Consider the following 19,492-nt stretch of genomic DNA (forward strand, 5'->3'; position numbering starts at 1 on the left):
GGAGCTCTTGACGTCATAGACACAGTGTCGACCTTGAAATCTTTTAAATAAGAGCCGTTAATTCCGAAATTTACTCGACCAATGGCCGCTGTGACGTTGATTGTTTAGTATTTAAGTCGAGCGCAATGTTTGGACAACTTTGAAAGCTTACTGCGAGCTTAACCAGTGGGCTTACAATGGCTCAATGACTGCTCGGAGTCTGGTCAGGAGCTCTTGACGTCATAGACACAGTGTCGACCTTGAAATCTTTTAAATAAGAGCCGTTAATTCCGAAATTTACTCGACCAATGGCCGCTGTGACGTTGATTGTTTAGTATTTAAGTCGAGCGCAATGTTTGGACAACTTTGAAAGCTTACTGCGAGCTTAACCAGTGGGCTTACAATGGCTCAATGACTGCTCGGAGTCTGGTCAGGAGCTCTTGACGTCATAGACACAGTGTCGACCTTGAAATCTTTTAAATAAGAGCCGTTAATTCCGAAATTTACTCGACCAATGGCCGCTGTGACGTTGATTGTTTAGTATTTAAGTCGAGCGCAATGTTTGGACAACTTTGAAAGCTTACTGCGAGCTTAACCAGTGGGCTTACAATGGCTCAATGACTGCTCGGAGTCTGGTCAGGAGCTCTTGACGTCATAGACACAGTGTCGACCTTGAAATCTTTTAAATAAGAGCCGTTAATTCCGAAATTTACTCGACCAATGGCCGCTGTGACGTTGATTGTTTAGTATTTAAGTCGAGCGCAATGTTTGGACAACTTTGAAAGCTTACTGCGAGCTTAACCAGTGGGCTTACAATGGCTCAATGACTGCTCGGAGTCTGGTCAGGAGCTCTTGACGTCATAGACACAGTGTCGACCTTGAAATCTTTTAAATAAGAGCCGTTAATTCCGAAATTTACTCGACCAATGGCCGCTGTGACGTTGAATGTAGTATTTAAGTCGAGCGCAATGTTTGGACAACTTTGAAAGCTTACTGCGAGCTTAACCAGTGGGCTTACAATGGCTCAATGACTGCTCGGTCTGGTCAGGAGCTCTTGACGTCATAGACACAGTGTCGACCTTGAAATCTTTTAAATAAGAGCCGTTAATTCCGAAATTTACTCGACCAATGGCCGCTGTGACGTTGATTGTTTAGTATTTAAGTCGAGCGCAATGTTTGGACAACTTTGAAAGCTTACTGCGAGCTTAACCAGTGGGCTTACAATGGCTCAATGACTGCTCGGAGTCTGGTCAGGAGCTCTTGACGTCATAGACACAGTGTCGACCTTGAAATCTTTTAAATAAGAGCCGTTAATTCCGAAATTTACTCGACCAATGGCCGCTGTGACGTTGATTGTTTAGTATTTAAGTCGAGCGCAATGTTTGGACAACTTTGAAAGCTTACTGCGAGCTTAACCAGTGGGCTTACAATGGCTCAATGACTGCTCGGAGTCTGGTCAGGAGCTCTTGACGTCATAGACACAGTGTCGACCTTGAAATCTTTTAAATAAGAGCCGTTAATTCCGAAATTTACTCGACCAATGGCCGCTGTGACGTTGATTGTTTAGTATTTAAGTCGAGCGCAATGTTTGGACAACTTTGAAAGCTTACTGCGAGCTTAACCATGGGCTTACAATGGCTCAATGACTGCTCGGAGTCTGGTCAGGAGCTCTTGACGTCATAGACACAGTGTCGACCTTGAAATCTTTTAAATAAGAGCCGTTAATTCCGAAATTTACTCGACCAATGGCCGCTGTGACGTTGATTCGTTAGTATTTAAGTCGAGCGCAATGTTTGGACAACTTTGAAAGCTTACTGCGAGCTTAACCAGTGGGCTTACAATGGCTCAATGACTGCTCGGAGTCTGGTCAGGAGCTCTTGACGTCATAGACACAGTGTCGACCTTGAAATCTTTTAAATAAGAGCCGTTAATTCCGAAATTTACTCGACCAATGGCCGCTGTGACGTTGATTGTTTAGTATTTAAGTCGAGCGCAATGTTTGGACAACTTTGAAAGCTTACTGCGAGCTTAACCAGTGGGCTTACAATGGCTCAATGACTGCTCGGAGTCTGGTCAGGAGCTCTTGACGTCATAGACACAGTGTCGACCTTGAAATCTTTTAAATAAGAGCCGTTAATTCCGAAATTTACTCGACCAATGGCCGCTGTGACGTTGATTGTTTAGTATTTAAGTCGAGCGCAATGTTTGGACAACTTTGAAAGCTTACTGCGAGCTTAACCAGTGGGCTTACAATGGCTCAATGACTGCTCGGAGTCTGGTCAGGAGCTCTTGACGTCATAGACACAGTGTCGACCTTGAAATCTTTTAAATAAGAGCCGTTAATTCCGAAATTTACTCGACCAATGGCCACTGTGACGTTGATTGTTTAGTATTTAAGTCGAGCGCAATGTTTGGACAACTTTGAAAGCTTACTGCGAGCTTAACCAGTGGGCTTACAATGGCTCAATGACTGCTCGGAGTCTGGTCAGGAGCTCTTGACGTCATAGACACAGTGTCGACCTTGAAATCTTTTAAATAAGAGCCGTTAATTCCGAAATTTACTCGACCAATGGCCGCTGTGACGTTGAATGTTTAGTATTTAAGTCGAGCGCAATGTTTGGACAACTTTGAAAGCTTACTGCGAGCTTAACCAGTGGGCTTACAATGGCTCAATGACTGCTCGGAGTCTGGTCAGGAGCTCTTGACGTCATAGACACAGTGTCGACCTTGAAATCTTTTAAATAAGAGCCGTTAATTCCGAAATTTACTCGACCAATGGCCGCTGTGACGTTGATTGTTTAGTATTTAAGTCGAGCGCAATGTTTGGACAACTTTGAAAGCTTACTGCGAGCTTAACCAGTGGGCTTACAATGGCTCAATGACTGCTCGGAGTCTGGTCAGGAGCTCTTGACGTCATAGACACAGTGTCGACCTTGAAATCTTTTAAATAAGAGCCGTTAATTCCGAAATTTACTCGACCAATGGCCGCTGTGACGTTGATTGTTTAGTATTTAAGTCGAGCGCAATGTTTGGACAACTTTGAAAGCTTACTGCGAGCTTAACCAGTGGGCTTACAATGGCTCAATGACTGCTCGGAGTCTGGTCAGGAGCTCTTGACGTCATAGACACAGTGTCGACCTTGAAATCTTTTAAATAAGAGCCGTTAATTCCGAAATTTACTCGACCAATGGCCACTGTGACGTTGATTGTTTAGTTTATTAGTCGAGCGCAATGTTTGGACAACTTTGAAAGCTTACTGCGAGCTTAACCAGTGGGCTTACAATGGCTCAATGACTGCTCGGAGTCTGGTCAGGAGCTCTTGACGTCATAGACACAGTGTCGACCTTGAAATCTTTTAAATAAGAGCCGTTAATTCCGAAATTTACTCGACCAATGGCCGCTGTGACGTTGAATGTAGTATTTAAGTCGAGCGCAATGTTTGGACAACTTTGAAAGCTTACTGCGAGCTTAACCAGTGGGCTTACAATGGCTCAATGACTGCTCGGAGTCTGGTCAGGAGCTCTTGACGTCATAGACACAGTGTCGACCTTGAAATCTTTTAAATAAGAGCCGTTAATTCCGAAATTTACTCGACCAATGGCCGCTGTGACGTTGATTGTTTAGTATTTAAGTCGAGCGCAATGTTTGGACAACTTTGAAAGCTTACTGCGAGCTTAACCAGTGGGCTTACAATGGCTCAATGACTGCTCGGAGTCTGGTCAGGAGCTCTTGACGTCATAGACACAGTGTCGACCTTGAAATCTTTTAAATAAGAGCCGTTAATTCCGAAATTTACTCGACCAATGGCCGCTGTGACGTTGAATGTTGTATTTAAGTCGAGCGCAATGTTTGGACAACTTTGAAAGCTTACTGCGAGCTTAACCAGTGGGCTTACAATGGCTCAATGACTGCTCGGAGTCTGGTCAGGAGCTCTTGACGTCATAGACACAGTGTCGACCTTGAAATCTTTTAAATAAGAGCCGTTAATTCCGAAATTTACTCGACCAATGGCCGCTGTGACGTTGATTGTTTAGTATTTAAGTCGAGCGCAATGTTTGGACAACTTTGAAAGCTTACTGCGAGCTTAACCAGTGGGCTTACAATGGCTCAATGACTGCTCGGAGTCTGGTCAGGAGCTCTTGACGTCATAGACACAGTGTCGACCTTGAAATCTTTTAAATAAGAGCCGTTAATTCCGAAATTTACTCGACCAATGGCCGCTGTGACGTTGATTGTTTAGTATTTAAGTCGAGCGCAATGTTTGGACAACTTTGAAAGCTTACTGCGAGCTTAACCAGTGGGCTTACAATGGCTCAATGACTGCTCGGAGTCTGGTCAGGAGCTCTTGACGTCATAGACACAGTGTCGACCTTGAAATCTTTTAAATAAGAGCCGTTAATTCCGAAATTTACTCGACCAATGGCCGCTGTGACGTTGATTGTTTAGTATTTAAGTCGAGCGCAATGTTTGGACAACTTTGAAAGCTTACTGCGAGCTTAACCAGTGGGCTTACAATGGCTCAATGACTGCTCGGAGTCTGGTCAGGAGCTCTTGACGTCATAGACACAGTGTCGACCTTGAAATCTTTTAAATAAGAGCCGTTAATTCCGAAATTTACTCGACCAATGGCCGCTGTGACGTTGATTGTTTAGTATTTAAGTCGAGCGCAATGTTTGGACAACTTTGAAAGCTTACTGCGAGCTTAACCAGTGGGCTTACAATGGCTCAATGACTGCTCGGAGTCTGGTCAGGAGCTCTTGACGTCATAGACACAGTGTCGACCTTGAAATCTTTTAAATAAGAGCCGTTAATTCCGAAATTTAGTCGACCAATGGCCGCTGTGACGTTGATTGTTTAGTATTTAAGTCGAGCGCAATGTTTGGACAACTTTGAAAGCTTACTGCGAGCTTAACCAGTGGGCTTACAATGGCTCAATGACTGCTCGGAGTCTGGTCAGGAGCTCTTGACGTCATAGACACAGTGTCGACCTTGAAATCTTTTAAATAAGAGCCGTTAATTCCGAAATTTAGTCGACCAATGGCCGCTGTGACGTTGATTGTTTAGTATTTAAGTCGAGCGCAATGTTTGGACAACTTTGAAAGCTTACTGCGAGCTTAACCAGTGGGCTTACAATGGCTCAATGACTGCTCGGAGTCTGGTCAGGAGCTCTTGACGTCATAGACACAGTGTCGACCTTGAAATCTTTTAAATAAGAGCCGTTAATTCCGAAATTTACTCGACCAATGGCCGCTGTGACGTTGATTGTTTAGTATTTAAGTCGAGCGCAATGTTTGGACAACTTTGAAAGCTTACTGCGAGCTTAACCAGTGGGCTTACAATGGCTCAATGACTGCTCGGAGTCTGGTCAGGAGCTCTTGACGTCATAGACACAGTGTCGACCTTGAAATCTTTTAAATAAGAGCCGTTAATTCCGAAATTTACTCGACCAATGGCCGCTGTGACGTTGATTGTTTAGTATTTAAGTCGAGCGCAATGTTTGGACAACTTTGAAAGCTTACTGCGAGCTTAACCAGTGGGCTTACAATGGCTCAATGACTGCTCGGAGTCTGGTCAGGAGCTCTTGACGTCATAGACACAGTGTCGACCTTGAAATCTTTTAAATAAGAGCCGTTAATTCCGAAATTTACTCGACCAATGGCCGCTGTGACGTTGAATGTAGTATTTAAGTCGAGCGCAATGTTTGGACAACTTTGAAAGCTTACTGCGAGCTTAACCAGTGGGCTTACAATGGCTCAATGACTGCTCGGAGTCTGGTCAGGAGCTCTTGACGTCATAGACACAGTGTCGACCTTGAAATCTTTTAAATAAGAGCCGTTAATTCCGAAATTTACTCGACCAATGGCCGCTGTGACGTTGATTGTTTAGTATTTAAGTCGAGCGCAATGTTTGGACAACTTTGAAAGCTTACTGCGAGCTTAACCAGTGGGCTTACAATGGCTCAATGACTGCTCGGAGTCTGGTCAGGAGCTCTTGACGTCATAGACACAGTGTCGACCTTGAAATCTTTTAAATAAGAGCCGTTAATTCCGAAATTTACTCGACCAATGGCCGCTGTGACGTTGATTGTTTAGTATTTAAGTCGAGCGCAATGTTTGGACAACTTTGAAAGCTTACTGCGAGCTTAACCAGTGGGCTTACAATGGCTCAATGACTGCTCGGAGTCTGGTCAGGAGCTCTTGACGTCATAGACACAGTGTCGACCTTGAAATCTTTTAAATAAGAGCCGTTAATTCCGAAATTTACTCGACCAATGGCCGCTGTGACGTTGATTGTTTAGTATTTAAGTCGAGCGCAATGTTTGGACAACTTTGAAAGCTTACTGCGAGCTTAACCAGTGGGCTTACAATGGCTCAATGACTGCTCGGAGTCTGGTCAGGAGCTCTTGACGTCATAGACACAGTGTCGACCTTGAAATCTTTTAAATAAGAGCCGTTAATTCCGAAATTTACTCGACCAATGGCCGCTGTGACGTTGAATGTAGTATTTAAGTCGAGCGCAATGTTTGGACAACTTTGAAAGCTTACTGCGAGCTTAACCAGTGGGCTTACAATGGCTCAATGACTGCTCGGACTCTGGTCAGGAGCTCTTGACGTCATAGACACAGTGTCGACCTTGAAATCTTTTAAATAAGAGCCGTTAATTCCGAAATTTACTCGACCAATGGCCACTGTGACGTTGATTGTTTAGTATTTAAGTCGAGCGCAATGTTTGGACAACTTTGAAAGCTTACTGCGAGCTTAACCAGTGGGCTTACAATGGCTCAATGACTGCTCGGAGTCTGGTCAGGAGCTCTTGACGTCATAGACACAGTGTCGACCTTGAAATCTTTTAAATAAGAGCCGTTAATTCCGAAATTTACTCGACCAATGGCCGCTGTGACGTTGATTGTTAGTATTGAAGTCGAGCGCAATGTTTGGACAACTTTGAAAGCTTACTGCGAGCTTAACCAGTGGGCTTACAATGGCTCAATGACTGCTCGGAGTCTGGTCAGGAGCTCTTGACGTCATAGACACAGTGTCGACCTTGAAATCTTTTAAATAAGAGCCGTTAATTCCGAAATTTACTCGACCAATGGCCACTGTGACGTTGATTGTTTAGTATTTAAGTCGAGCGCAATGTTTGGACAACTTTGAAAGCTTACTGCGAGCTTAACCAGTGGGCTTACAATGGCTCAATGACTGCTCGGAGTCTGGTCAGGAGCTCTTGACGTCATAGACACAGTGTCGACCTTGAAATCTTTTAAATAAGAGCCGTTAATTCCGAAATTTACTCGACCAATGGCCGCTGTGACGTTGAATGTAGTATTTAAGTCGAGCGCAATGTTTGGACAACTTTGAAAGCTTACTGCGAGCTTAACCAGTGGGCTTACAATGGCTCAATGACTGCTCGGACTCTGGTCAGGAGCTCTTGACGTCATAGACACAGTGTCGACCTTGAAATCTTTTAAATAAGAGCCGTTAATTCCGAAATTTACTCGACCAATGGCCGCTGTGACGTTGATTGTTTAGTATTTAAGTCGAGCGCAATGTTTGGACAACTTTGAAAGCTTACTGCGAGCTTAACCAGTGGGCTTACAATGGCTCAATGACTGCTCGGAGTCTGGTCAGGAGCTCTTGACGTCATAGACACAGTGTCGACCTTGAAATCTTTTAAATAAGAGCCGTTAATTCCGAAATTTAGTCGACCAATGGCCGCTGTGACGTTGAATGTAGTATTTAAGTCGAGCGCAATGTTTGGACAACTTTGAAAGCTTACTGCGAGCTTAACCAGTGGGCTTACAATGGCTCAATGACTGCTCGGAGTCTGGTCAGGAGCTCTTGACGTCATAGACACAGTGTCGACCTTGAAATCTTTTAAATAAGAGCCGTTAATTCCGAAATTTAGTCGACCAATGGCCGCTGTGACGTTGATTGTTTAGTATTTAAGTCGAGCGCAATGTTTGGACAACTTTGAAAGCTTACTGCGAGCTTAACCAGTGGGCTTACAATGGCTCAATGACTGCTCGGAGTCTGGTCAGGAGCTCTTGACGTCATAGACACAGTGTCGACCTTGAAATCTTTTAAATAAGAGCCGTTAATTCCGAAATTTACTCGACCAATGGCCACTGTGACGTTGATTGTTTAGTATTTAAGTCGAGCGCAATGTTTGGACAACTTTGAAAGCTTACTGCGAGCTTAACCAGTGGGCTTACAATGGCTCAATGACTGCTCGGAGTCTGGTCAGGAGCTCTTGACGTCATAGACACAGTGTCGACCTTGAAATCTTTTAAATAAGAGCCGTTAATTCCGAAATTTACTCGACCAATGGCCGCTGTGACGTTGAATGTAGTATTTAAGTCGAGCGCAATGTTTGGACAACTTTGAAAGCTTACTGCGAGCTTAACCAGTGGGCTTACAATGGCTCAATGACTGCTCGGACTCTGGTCAGGAGCTCTTGACGTCATAGACACAGTGTCGACCTTGAAATCTTTTAAATAAGAGCCGTTAATTCCGAAATTTACTCGACCAATGGCCACTGTGACGTTGATTGTTTAGTATTTAAGTCGAGCGCAATGTTTGGACAACTTTGAAAGCTTACTGCGAGCTTAACCAGTGGGCTTACAATGGCTCAATGACTGCTCGGAGTCTGGTCAGGAGCTCTTGACGTCATAGACACAGTGTCGACCTTGAAATCTTTTAAATAAGAGCCGTTAATTCCGAAATTTAGTCGACCAATGGCCGCTGTGACGTTGATTGTTTAGTATTTAAGTCGAGCGCAATGTTTGGACAACTTTGAAAGCTTACTGCGAGCTTAACCAGTGGGCTTACAATGGCTCAATGACTGCTCGGAGTCTGGTCAGGAGCTCTTGACGTCATAGACACAGTGTCGACCTTGAAATCTTTTAAATAAGAGCCGTTAATTCCGAAATTTACTCGACCAATGGCCGCTGTGACGTTGATTGTTTAGTTTAGTACAAGCGTTTAAGACTAATCTTTTGTCGTGCAGTTTTCCCTCATCCTTTTCCTGGGCTTGGGACCAGCAAGACTGGTTATTAACTAACCAGCTCGGCGGATTTAAAAACTGGTGCCAAATTATTGCCTTTTTGAATAGCTCTGAGCAAAACAGCTCTTGTTTCACCTGTGAAACCTTTTCTTGTTCTGCACACAGGAATTTTTTTTTCTGATATATTTTGAAAGATTACCTCTTTCAATACATCTGAGCAAATCAGCTCTTTTTTCACCTATCAAACTCGTTTGAGTCTCCAGATAGGAATTTTTGGTACCAGCAAATCTACTGGTACTACACCGACCAAATTTGTGGCCGGAATTTCTGATATTTGTCTATCTGTGAAGTCATTGCAAGTATCTGCAGTTTTTTCACTTTAACTATTGATGAGTTTAATGAATTCTATTCTTATTTTTGAGGCACCTCAAGACTACCAATTGAAAGCAGTCCAGATGTAAAACCTTCAAAGTACGGATTAAAACCCGTCAATGCTTAGACGGCCAGTGCAGCAATTGCATGCTCGGCATCTCTGAGTGTCGGAGGGCATGATTGAAGGGCCAGTTTCATTCGTTGCAACTGATCATCAGAGAAGATCTTGTTCCAGTAGCGAGGGTCTTCAGTGTAGCAAACCATCAATTCCTCGTTTGCCCTTATGTATCTGTTGGATTTAATCCAAACTTCCCCATTTCGTTTCGCAAACTTACAGTTCACACGATCAGCTATAATCTTGGCAAACTTAGATCTCACCAAGGCTAATGGGAACGCACCGTCATTACAAATACGACCAAGTCCTGTCTCAAATTCGTTTTCTGCGCCGTCTACGTCAACAGTGGCACCTTCTCCCTGGACAGTGATGAGATATTCACCTTGTCTGTGCGGATGGAAACGACGCACTGGCGCTGTGGGTGCGTAAGCACAGACAAACGTGTCTGGTTGAATTGGCTTTACTGTAAACAAGCCATCACCGGTTGATTGACCACCTATTCCAATGCATCTACTACGCCTTACTTGCAAATGACCTTCTGCCGTATGCACAGGAGTGTAATGGCTCCTTGTACAGTTTTTGTCAATGTCAATGAAGAATCCATACACCGGACTTCTGGCACTGCGATATTGGGCAACATGATCTCTTGCCTTCGATCTCGTGAAAGAAAATACTTTCTGCTTCATTGCTCGCTCGTGCCACGGAAGGAGACCACTGATTGTGCCATCTTGGCTCATATACAAGTCTGGGTATCCTTTATTCCGCAAACGGTCAACATTCACCGCGGCAAATGGCGACAAAATCACATCGTCAGATGTGTCAACCTCAATTCCAATCACGTGATTCCTAGTCAAACCACAGTACAAAGGACCAATCTGATTTTCTCTTGCTACGCGTTGAAGTTTAAGCATTCCTTTGTCCTGGCAAAATCGTGTGAAGACGTGGGAATTTCCACTTAAAACTAGCAAGGCATTTAAACTGAGGTAAAAGGGACTAGCTACAGTTGCCAGTCTGGGATCAAAAGGAGACATCAAGACTGCCTTTTCATGTGCATCAAGGCCATCACATTTCTGGATTATAGCATCAAGAATGCGTAACTCGTGCTGTGAAGGACTCGTCAGAAATTTAAACCAAAATTCTTTCAAGGGCCTTCCGTAGTGATCTTTTGGCTCAAGTTTCCCAATTCGGGGAAGCTCATAGTGGAAATGCGCGCTGCCCTTACGAACGAAAAGATCTAGAAAGAACTGCATACCTAGCAGAGACGAATGCCCTTTAAACTGGTGGAGAACCTGGTTCGTCGCTTCGTCTCTTACGTAATGAACAGCAAACAGTTCCGGCGCATCAATTCGGTTTAATCTGGTGTACGTTGCGTTTTCGAGGGGTCTATCAGAAGAAGGATTCACTCCCAAAATAATGCCATCACCATCATTTACCACAACAGACTCGATGTTTATGGGCGCAGACAAAAGGAGATTTCTTCCAGCTGGAACAGAGTTCTCATACGCGCTTTGATCGAGAAATGTGTTGTGTAACTTGTCACTAACATTGCATTCATGGTGAATCTTATCTGGGACATTATCTAACGCATTCCTTACATCCTTGTTGGCAAGATGACTCACAGGTTCATTCGAAAACGCCAGAATTGGAAAACGGGCGAGATTACGATGAACAAGCATAGCCTCCTGCATGGAAGTCGACGATATCCCAACATTAACTTCTTCGTCTAAAATCTCGGTTAATCTTGGCCTTTTACTTTGTGGGTTTTCGTCATCGTCATCTTCTTCTGGCAAGCTTGGGAATGTCTTCAGTGCTTCACAGAGCACTTTCCCCACTTCTGCGGTTTGTTGTAAAGACAGCTGAAATTTTTGCTGTATAGCGAACCGCAACTTTTGGATAACCTATTTCAAGATAAATAACATGTTTTTAAGGGAGATGACTGGATAGGTATTCCAGAGAGAATGTATGCTAAATTTTGAGGGATAATAACTGAACTTAGAACTGCCATCATAAATTGAATTATATTAATATTTTTAACGCGAAATAATAACCATAGCAATGCAATGACGTAAATGTATACACATTTCAAATGCTCATACCTCTGGCTCAGCTATTTCCGCATTGTCCTCTTCATCAATTTCTCGGACATATCGCGATAGCTGAGCAGCCTCGTCATCTGAAAACCTTATGACACCATCAGGACACATTCCAGCATTAAAACTGCAGCCATTGAAATATTGTAACATAAACCTGGCTTTTTCAAGATTGTTTTGGTAAGCGCGGAGATTCTGTACCAGGTATCTCAGGTGTCTATTTGGTGGGTTGTTTCCCCGAGCTTGGTCATCACGAACTTGACTTTCCTGAGAAGCAGGTAGTGGTCCGTCGTTCAAGTCATTGGCCCTTGGCCTATTCCTGCCCCTCAACTTGCTCTGAACGCGCCGGGTACGCCGTTGAACAACCCTTCTCCTGAGTTGATTCTGACCACTCGTGGATGCTTCTTGACTAATTTCTGCATCATAAGCAGGACCGTGATTAGCCTGATCTTCTCCCACACGGTCAGCCTCAGGGATTAAATGATCATCTTCATGACTCGATTGACCATGTTCATAAGCAGGACCGTGATTGGCCTGATCTTCTCCCATACGGTCAGCCTCAGGGATTAAATGATCATCTTCATGACTCGATTGACCATGTTCACTACCTACATTGACAGAGACGCATCCATTAAGACAGAAAAAAAAAAGATCAATGTACTATCAAGGTTTCTTATTCTTAGTTTATATTTAACACCTCCAAGCCTCTTCTCGGGGGCACTTAAACTAGTTAGGCCTGGCCACAAATATCACGATGTTTTTTACTTTACAAGCTCTCGAGATATTAGATAATCGCGAGATAATTTCCCCTTTCTTGTTCATCCGAGCCAGCAACCGAACTACCCAGCGCCCAAATTGACCAGCGGAATTACTTTTCAATAATGTATCCCACACTTACGATAGATGCCAGTTTCAAAATGGAGGATAGAGCGACTTTCATATGACCTTGAAAAATAACGAAAAACAGAACGTAAACAAAAATGCAAAGCATTTCATTGGCTCATCGAACAAAAACAAACGAGCGCGAATTTTCATTGGCTGAGCGAACGCGGATGCAAACAACGTCATTTCTCCATGGAACTTTCTGGAAGGTTAGGCTTTGACGTCATTCGAAATGCAGTAATGTGATTGGCCAATCGAACTGTTTACTGCCCATATTAGGAGTTTCCTTGGCGGGAATAAGGAGAAGCTTTGTTTTAATCTTGCCAAACATTGGTTCGTGAAACAAATAGCGAACACTTTGTCAAGGTCATACGACAGTCGCACTATGGATAATGAGACCCTAGAAAACCGTCAACTCAACAAGAGATATTGGGAAATATATAGGGCAGTCCGTGAGATATTACTAAGGGCATTTTACGAGATACTAAAAGCTTTTGCCCACAATTTGCGGAAACATATTTGGGCGGTTTTTTGCGAAAGTTGTGAACAGGACTAAGACCAGTTCGCCAGTGACCTTGTTCCTCGCGAAACTTAAATAACATTTTACCAAGCTCGTATTCTATTCTGTTTTGACTACTGTAGTGAATTGTGGGACAATCACAGATCTATTTTTCTCAAGCAACATATTTGTCCAAAGACCTCTAACTGAGACTGCCAAGAAAGGCAATTAGTTAGTGTGGTGAGGTACTTGTCTAAGAAGTCAGTATTTCTTTCGTTTAAATAAAGTTTGGAAAAGCCAATACAATAATGCTTTTCATACTTGCTTTGTGTGGTTACACCCTTTTATTTATAAAACCGTTGAAGCGAAACTTTAGATTGAAAGTTCACTTTTGCAGTTGCTTTGAAAGGAGGAAAAATTGGCCATTCTCTACTTTATCATTCCTCATAATACACTTAATGTTTGTTTGGCCCCCAAATTTTGCATAAAGAATTGTTTTGAAATACACGAACGAGCAATTGTTAATAAGACCAGTCAATTTGGTTTTCCACATCAGAGTTGTTCTATAAAACTGCGGTCAAATTAGTTGTAGTTACAATTCTCTTTTCAATTCTCTTTTGATGATACGTCGATGTCCAGGAAACCAACACTTTAGCATACCAACGAACGATCTTGAAAGAACAATTTAAATTCGAACGTAAACCCAAAGTCGGGGAGATTTCATTTGTGCTTCTACAGTAACATCAAGTCAATACTAAGATATGACCATACCTTGCATTACTCCAGAGGTGGCAGGCAAGCTGTTTACAGGCGAGGAAGTATTTGAACTTCTTTCCTCTTGTGGTGTAATTCCTGCACTAACAGCAATTTCCCGAATAGTCATCGTGCAGTTTTCAACAACCGTTTGAATATTCGGTGGTAAATTCGACAATGAAGATAATACGTCTTCATTGCTCATAAGTTGAAGGATTAATCGCTTTGGAATATTAACGTAATCCTCCATTGCACCGATATTTGCAAAACGTCCGTTAAATACGTCGGTTGGAAATCTCTCGGAAAAGACTGGTAATTAAATATGAATGGCGGGAAGTTGTGCGTTCGACTGGGACTTCCGGATCTAGATCTTCGGATTTCCAATCGAACGCAAAATCTGAAATCGGATTTTGTCGTAGATTTCACCATTTGGAAATTTATGTTAGGAAGGGTTTTAATGAGTGAAAACCGCCACAACTTTTGCTTTCGAATGGAAATACGAGGACCCAAATTCAGGATTTCCCAATCAAACGCACCCTTATTGGGTAACATTAACATCTAAAAAGAAAAGAAGTTATAAAGTCATGCGATAACAGCTTTGTAACGAATATCTAAGACTTTTAAAACTCTCCATTACAAGGACTTTCATGTACCATAACGTGTACACTGAACAGAAAGTGTCGTATTTGAGTATGTCTCTGAGAAATTAAAAACACCAATGCATTGAGGTAGGCGGGCTTGGTACCTTTGAAAAACAGTAATCGCTGCGTTTCTTCTTTTCCCGCCAAACAGGGCGGTTATATGAAAGTATGAAGTTATGCAATAATGAATAAATAAAGTGTGACACAGTGTCGGTGTGTGTGATCTCGCAGCTCGCAAAGCATTTTTCTCGCACCAGTAAATCATTTCTTCCATATCATCATTGAGGACGCCAACAGATCACTCGCTTGGGTATTTTTTTTGTTGAAATCACCTTTTCCGCAATGGAACACCAAATGCCTTGCTCCTCCAGTGCTGCAGATAACTCGTCAGTTCATCTAATCGAAATCGTGGACGATTTCCCGGTATTACCCGTCCCGCCCGAACAAGAAAACTTGGAAGAACCACTCGTTGACTGCTATACTTCGAAGGAACAAGAAGCGACCAACGTGAGCCTAACCCGATCCGAAGATGAACACGACGTCAGTGAGGGTGAAATTCACGCGGAATCTACCCCGAATTCAGCACCAGGAGGGAACAAGCGCAAAACCCCTTATTCCGTCAAATTCGATGAGCTACCCGAGACAGTCCGAAAATTCTTGGCTTCCGTAAAGAAATTCTTTACCCAGACAGTTAACTTTGAAAGAGAGAAAGCACCGGTGGCCCTTTCCACTTACGACAAGGCTCAAGAGAGAATGCTTTGTAAGTATCTTTGGTTTTTTTTGGCTTTAATTTCCACGTTTACATTAAGTGATGACCGATATTTGGGTGACGCTACAAGTCTAGTTAACAACCACTCTTTTTTATTCTTTGCAGGCTTTCTGGGTTACGTTAAAAATACGTTAGGACGTGATGCAGAAATTTTACCAGAGTGCTTTTTGAGAACTCCCTTGATCGAAGGTTACGTTGAATTTCTAAAGGTGAGAGAGATTCTTTACATGCTTTCGTAAATTAAGTTTTGACACCTTTGTGGAAACGCCTAAGTGAACCACCCAACACTCACGGCCGGGGACTGAAAACCACATCAATGGCCACCATTTTGTTTAATTAGAGCGTTGTAGAAAAAGGCTCCAAATTAACGAAAACATCCAATTGCAATTTTTATCAATTAAGATCACAAAATTTACTCCCACTTTAACTGAAATCGCAAAAATCGTCGCGCCTGCATTGTGTTGCCAGCGGTTTAGTAAAAAATGCGAGCCCGTAATACTTGTGTGTAAAGAAACTGCTGAAAATGGCGAACATTGGAGGGACTGAGGAGTTACTCGCTACACAAGTAACCATCACAGATAAATTGCGCTACAATTGTGACCCATAACTTTTGCATCGGAGGTATTGTTTTAAAGTAATTTCTCGCCATAAATCAATGGACTTTTTACATCAGGTCGTGTGTCAACTTGTTTTGATTACACAGGGGCTCACCCTCGGGGTAAAACCTGTGAAACTCACAAAGGATGGAACCCTTAGGAAAACAAAAGAGCAGAAAACATCAAACAATAACCTAATCCTACCACGAGCTAACAAAACCCAAAAAAGTTTCTCAGGTTTTAACACAGAGGTAATCCCCATTGCTGACAGGTATGATTAAAATATTCTTGGCCATTCACAACCAAATCAGGTCCAAGACTTATCAAAGAAAGAATAATAGTATGGTCAACAATGTGTTATCTTTTTACCAATCTGCTGTTGAAACTTGCTTTATGCTGATAATAATCTGAAATCTCTTTTCAATGCTGCCTTTATCAAATTAAAGATAAATTATAAATAGCTAGCTGTTAAAAAGTCAACTTTGCATGGTAAGAAGTCAATAATAATATTGTTTTTGATAAAAAAAAACTTGAACGGGCGTTCTCTGGTTAAAACACATAAACAATTGCTGCAAACTTTCGACCACTAGAGCTGAGGTCTTCAACGGGCAAAATGATGAATGACATGAAAATTTGGAGAAAATATAAAAATAAAATTCATAACAATAATTGTTATCATTTTTATCTCACTATATATTCTCCCAATTTTCACTTCATTCATCATTTTGCCCGTTGAAGACCTCAGCTCTAGTGGTTGAAAGCTTGAAGTAAAAATTTGGAGAATATATAAAAATGAAAATGATAACAATGATTGTTATCATTTTTAACTCACTATATGTTCTCCCAATTTTCACTTCATTCATCATTTTGCCCGTTGAAGACCTCAGCTCTAGTGGTGGAAAGCTTGCAGCAATGTTTTTTTTTTTTTTTATCTATAGAATGCTTATTCAAGTTTTTTATAATTACTCATCTGGCTGAGTTCCTTCAATTTTTTCAGTATTGTTTTTATTATTAGTAATATGACTTCATACTTTTTCTGAAAGAAAGAAATTACCAACAAATTGGAAAATTTTTGTATCACTGATTTATTGCTTGGTTGGTGAAATTTTGACTTTCAAGCTTGATCACTTTCACCCAGAGGCTCTTGCCTTTGATGAATTTCTGCTACATGTCAGTGATAAATATTCTGATAATATAACTTTTTACCTATCTGCTGATGGTAAAAAATTGCCTTACCAACAGAGTTTAAAGGGTTCCATCCTCCGTGAGTTGAATGTATACACTAGCTGTCCCTGTGTAATCAAAACAAGTTGGCACACGACCTGATGTAAAAAAGTCCATTGATTTATGGCGAGAAATTACTTTAAAACAATTCCTCAGATGCAAAGGTTATGGGTCACAATTGTAGCGCAATTTATCTGTGATGCTTACTTGTGTAGCGAGTAACTACTCAGTCCCTCCAATATTTGCCATTTTGAGCAGTACACACAAGTATTACAGGCTCACATTTAGTTGTAGAACTAATAGACACTTGAATAAAGTTCCTTTGCTTTTCTTTCATTTACACTTCTCTATTTACTTATTGATTTTTGGCTGTTTTGAGCCTCAATTAACCTGTTCTGTTTCCTTGCAGGAAGAACGAAATTGCAGTTCAGCCACGGTGTCAAATCACCTTAGCTCGCTGCTGTACCCAATAAAATTTGTGAACAAAGAGGATGCTCCTGACTTCAAAGGGGTGCCGATTATCCGCCAACTCAGAACGCAAGCCAGAATTCTCCAAAAAGCAGGTGATTTGGAAAGGCCAACCACGATGGAAGATCTTTCTGCCCAAAATCGCTGGATCCCTTGGTTAGTCTTAGCATGAAATCTGCTTTTTGCTCACTCTGTGACGGCATAGACTAAAATTAGTATTCAGTATATTGCATAACTAGCTGTACACTACAGATTGTTAAGATTCAAACAATTGTGTTAGTTCCCAGTCACACTAATTTGAGGGAAGCTTAGAGCTTCAGGAGAAATTGGCACTTAAAGTAAATTGATTAACCATTGTTTGCAAGATACATCTCTCTTGGCTGCAGTAGTTTTGACCTGAATCATTCACTTTCCCTTTGTTCTGGACAGCCCAACCTGTGTGAACCTTATTCATTTTTTTGTTTTTTGGCTTTTGTCTTTAAAAAAGGGAGGAAGTGGTTTCCGCCGTTAGCAAGCAAAGAGAAAAGTTTGAATTGACAGGCCCGATGAAGTTCAAAGCCAAAGAATTTTGTGACCTAATAATGCTATCCTTGTACGTGTTTATTCCCCCGGCACGGGGATTGGAAATAAGGACCCTGGAAGTCCTGTCAGGGGAACAGGCTAGTAACTTTGACCCAAAGAGCTCCACTGGGAAGAATTATTTGATTGTCAAGGATAGTGGGGACATTGTCCTCCACTTTAATAACTACAAGACAAGGAAGTTTTCTGGACGAGACGAGCTGGCTCTACAGGTTAGACAATCTTCTCTTTGGTTCCAATAAATTAAGTAAGTAAATAAAGAAATCAATCAATAATAAATAAATAACTTGATTTACCAAGGGTGACACATTATAGTTGAGAACTGGTAAACTTGTGGCCCTCCCCTAAAATATATAAAACTACATGTAAGTTACAAATATTAAAAAGGGTAAAATGTAATATTCAAAGAGTGAAAATTTTATGAAATGGGAAAGCTATCAAAGCCAGCATAACCTTTCTTTATAAGATTACAATAATTCTGTTTGAAGGCAATAATACTGGTGCTAGATCTTGTATTAATAGGTAGAGAGTTCCAAAGTTTTGTGGCTGTAGCAAGAAAGGTTTTTTCCACCTTCTGTGTCACATTTACATCTAGCGCAGGGTAAAGTTGTATCATCATAGCGTGAGGTTCTGGTTGACATGTCGCTGATATGCACTAATAATTTATTTGTCAGGTACTCTGGGCAAGATCCATTTCAGCATAATTTTGTAGAATAAGCATAATTTATTTACATCAATCTCATCACAAAAGGGTAGCCTGTTTTGGGACAATTTGCCACACTCATGGTGATCTGAGATAATTGACCTGAAATTTCTACTGATTGACATGGATGAAGCGCTCCATCCATAAACATTTGTTGAAATCCATCGATGTTGATTCTGTTCTCAAACTGGCTAGCTGGCAATTTATGCCAATCTCAAATTGTTAGAAATTTGTACAATGTGTGTTCAGCAATCAAAAGTGTTGACTTACCGTTTAGTTTGATGATTGACCAAACATTCAGGTAAATGCCACTAATCTTTTTCAGCCACAGGACGAGCTATGTCGACTGCTTCTGTCATACATAAAGATTATCGGCCGCATATGGTGACCGATTCCAGTGGTAGATACCTCCTGCTGGTAAGGCTTAATCTGGTGTTACTAACTTACCAAATGATACTCTCACATCTTGTGTAATTGAAATTTCAATTTCTGGACTTTTGGGGTGAGGAAAGTGCCTTAAATATCCCCTACTTTGCCCAGCGCAAGGATCATATGCACCCTAACCTTAAACCCTAACCCTAACCCTTAACCCTAAGCCCTAACCCTAAACCACTACCCTAACCCTAACCCTAACCCTTACCCCTAACCTCCCCACATAGGATGGAAAGTCACACGGCTTCCGTTCTCTTCCTTAGCCACTAAATCCCTAACTCCCCCTAGGTAAGGATGTCAGAGCCCGTAGCCACTAAAATCACTAAATCCCCTAGGAAGGAGTCAGAGATTTAGCCACTCAATCCCTAAATCCCCCTAGGAAGGAGG

At 41.9% G+C, this 19,492-nt stretch overlaps 2 protein-coding genes across 2 annotated transcripts; both read left to right on the forward strand.

Moving 5' to 3' along the window:
- The first annotated feature begins 11,361 nt into the window (after positions 1–11,361).
- Positions 11,362–16,664, forward strand: LOC138035173 (uncharacterized). Its single transcript, XM_068881998.1, has 2 exons — positions 11,362–15,094; positions 15,209–16,664. Exons 1-2 carry the CDS (start codon positions 14,677–14,679, stop codon positions 15,340–15,342), a joined length of 552 nt encoding a protein of 183 aa, XP_068738099.1. The 5' UTR covers positions 11,362–14,676; the 3' UTR covers positions 15,343–16,664.
- A 402-nt stretch (positions 16,665–17,066) lies between these two features.
- On the forward strand, positions 17,067–19,061 carry LOC138035172 (uncharacterized). The gene is made up of 3 exons (XM_068881997.1): positions 17,067–17,547; positions 17,879–18,182; positions 18,999–19,061. The coding sequence occupies exons 1-3, from the start codon at positions 17,123–17,125 to the stop codon at positions 19,059–19,061; spliced, it is 792 nt and encodes a 263-aa protein (XP_068738098.1). The 5' UTR covers positions 17,067–17,122.
- Positions 19,062–19,492: the final 431 nt, after the last annotated feature.

The sequence above is a fragment of the Montipora capricornis genome, unplaced genomic scaffold (assembly GCF_036669925.1).
Source record: "Montipora capricornis isolate CH-2021 unplaced genomic scaffold, ASM3666992v2 scaffold_288, whole genome shotgun sequence".
In the NCBI taxonomy this organism is placed as follows: domain Eukaryota; kingdom Metazoa; phylum Cnidaria; class Anthozoa; order Scleractinia; family Acroporidae; genus Montipora; species Montipora capricornis.

Bases quoted from the DNA above. Each gene is read 5' to 3' on its own strand.
- LOC138035172 (XM_068881997.1), top strand. From the start codon at position 17,123: ATGCTTACTTGTGTAGCGAGTAACTACTCAGTCCCTCCAATATTTGCC. The intron at 17,548-17,878 runs GTTAGTCTTAGC...TCTTTAAAAAAG, and splicing joins CAAAATCGCTGGATCCCTTG to GGAGGAAGTGGTTTCCGCCG. The intron at 18,183-18,998 runs GTTAGACAATCT...AATCTTTTTCAG, and splicing joins GAGACGAGCTGGCTCTACAG to CCACAGGACGAGCTATGTCG.
- LOC138035173 (XM_068881998.1), top strand. From the start codon at position 14,677: ATGGAACACCAAATGCCTTGCTCCTCCAGTGCTGCAGATAACTCGTCA. The intron at 15,095-15,208 runs GTAAGTATCTTT...TATTCTTTGCAG, and splicing joins GGCTCAAGAGAGAATGCTTT to GCTTTCTGGGTTACGTTAAA.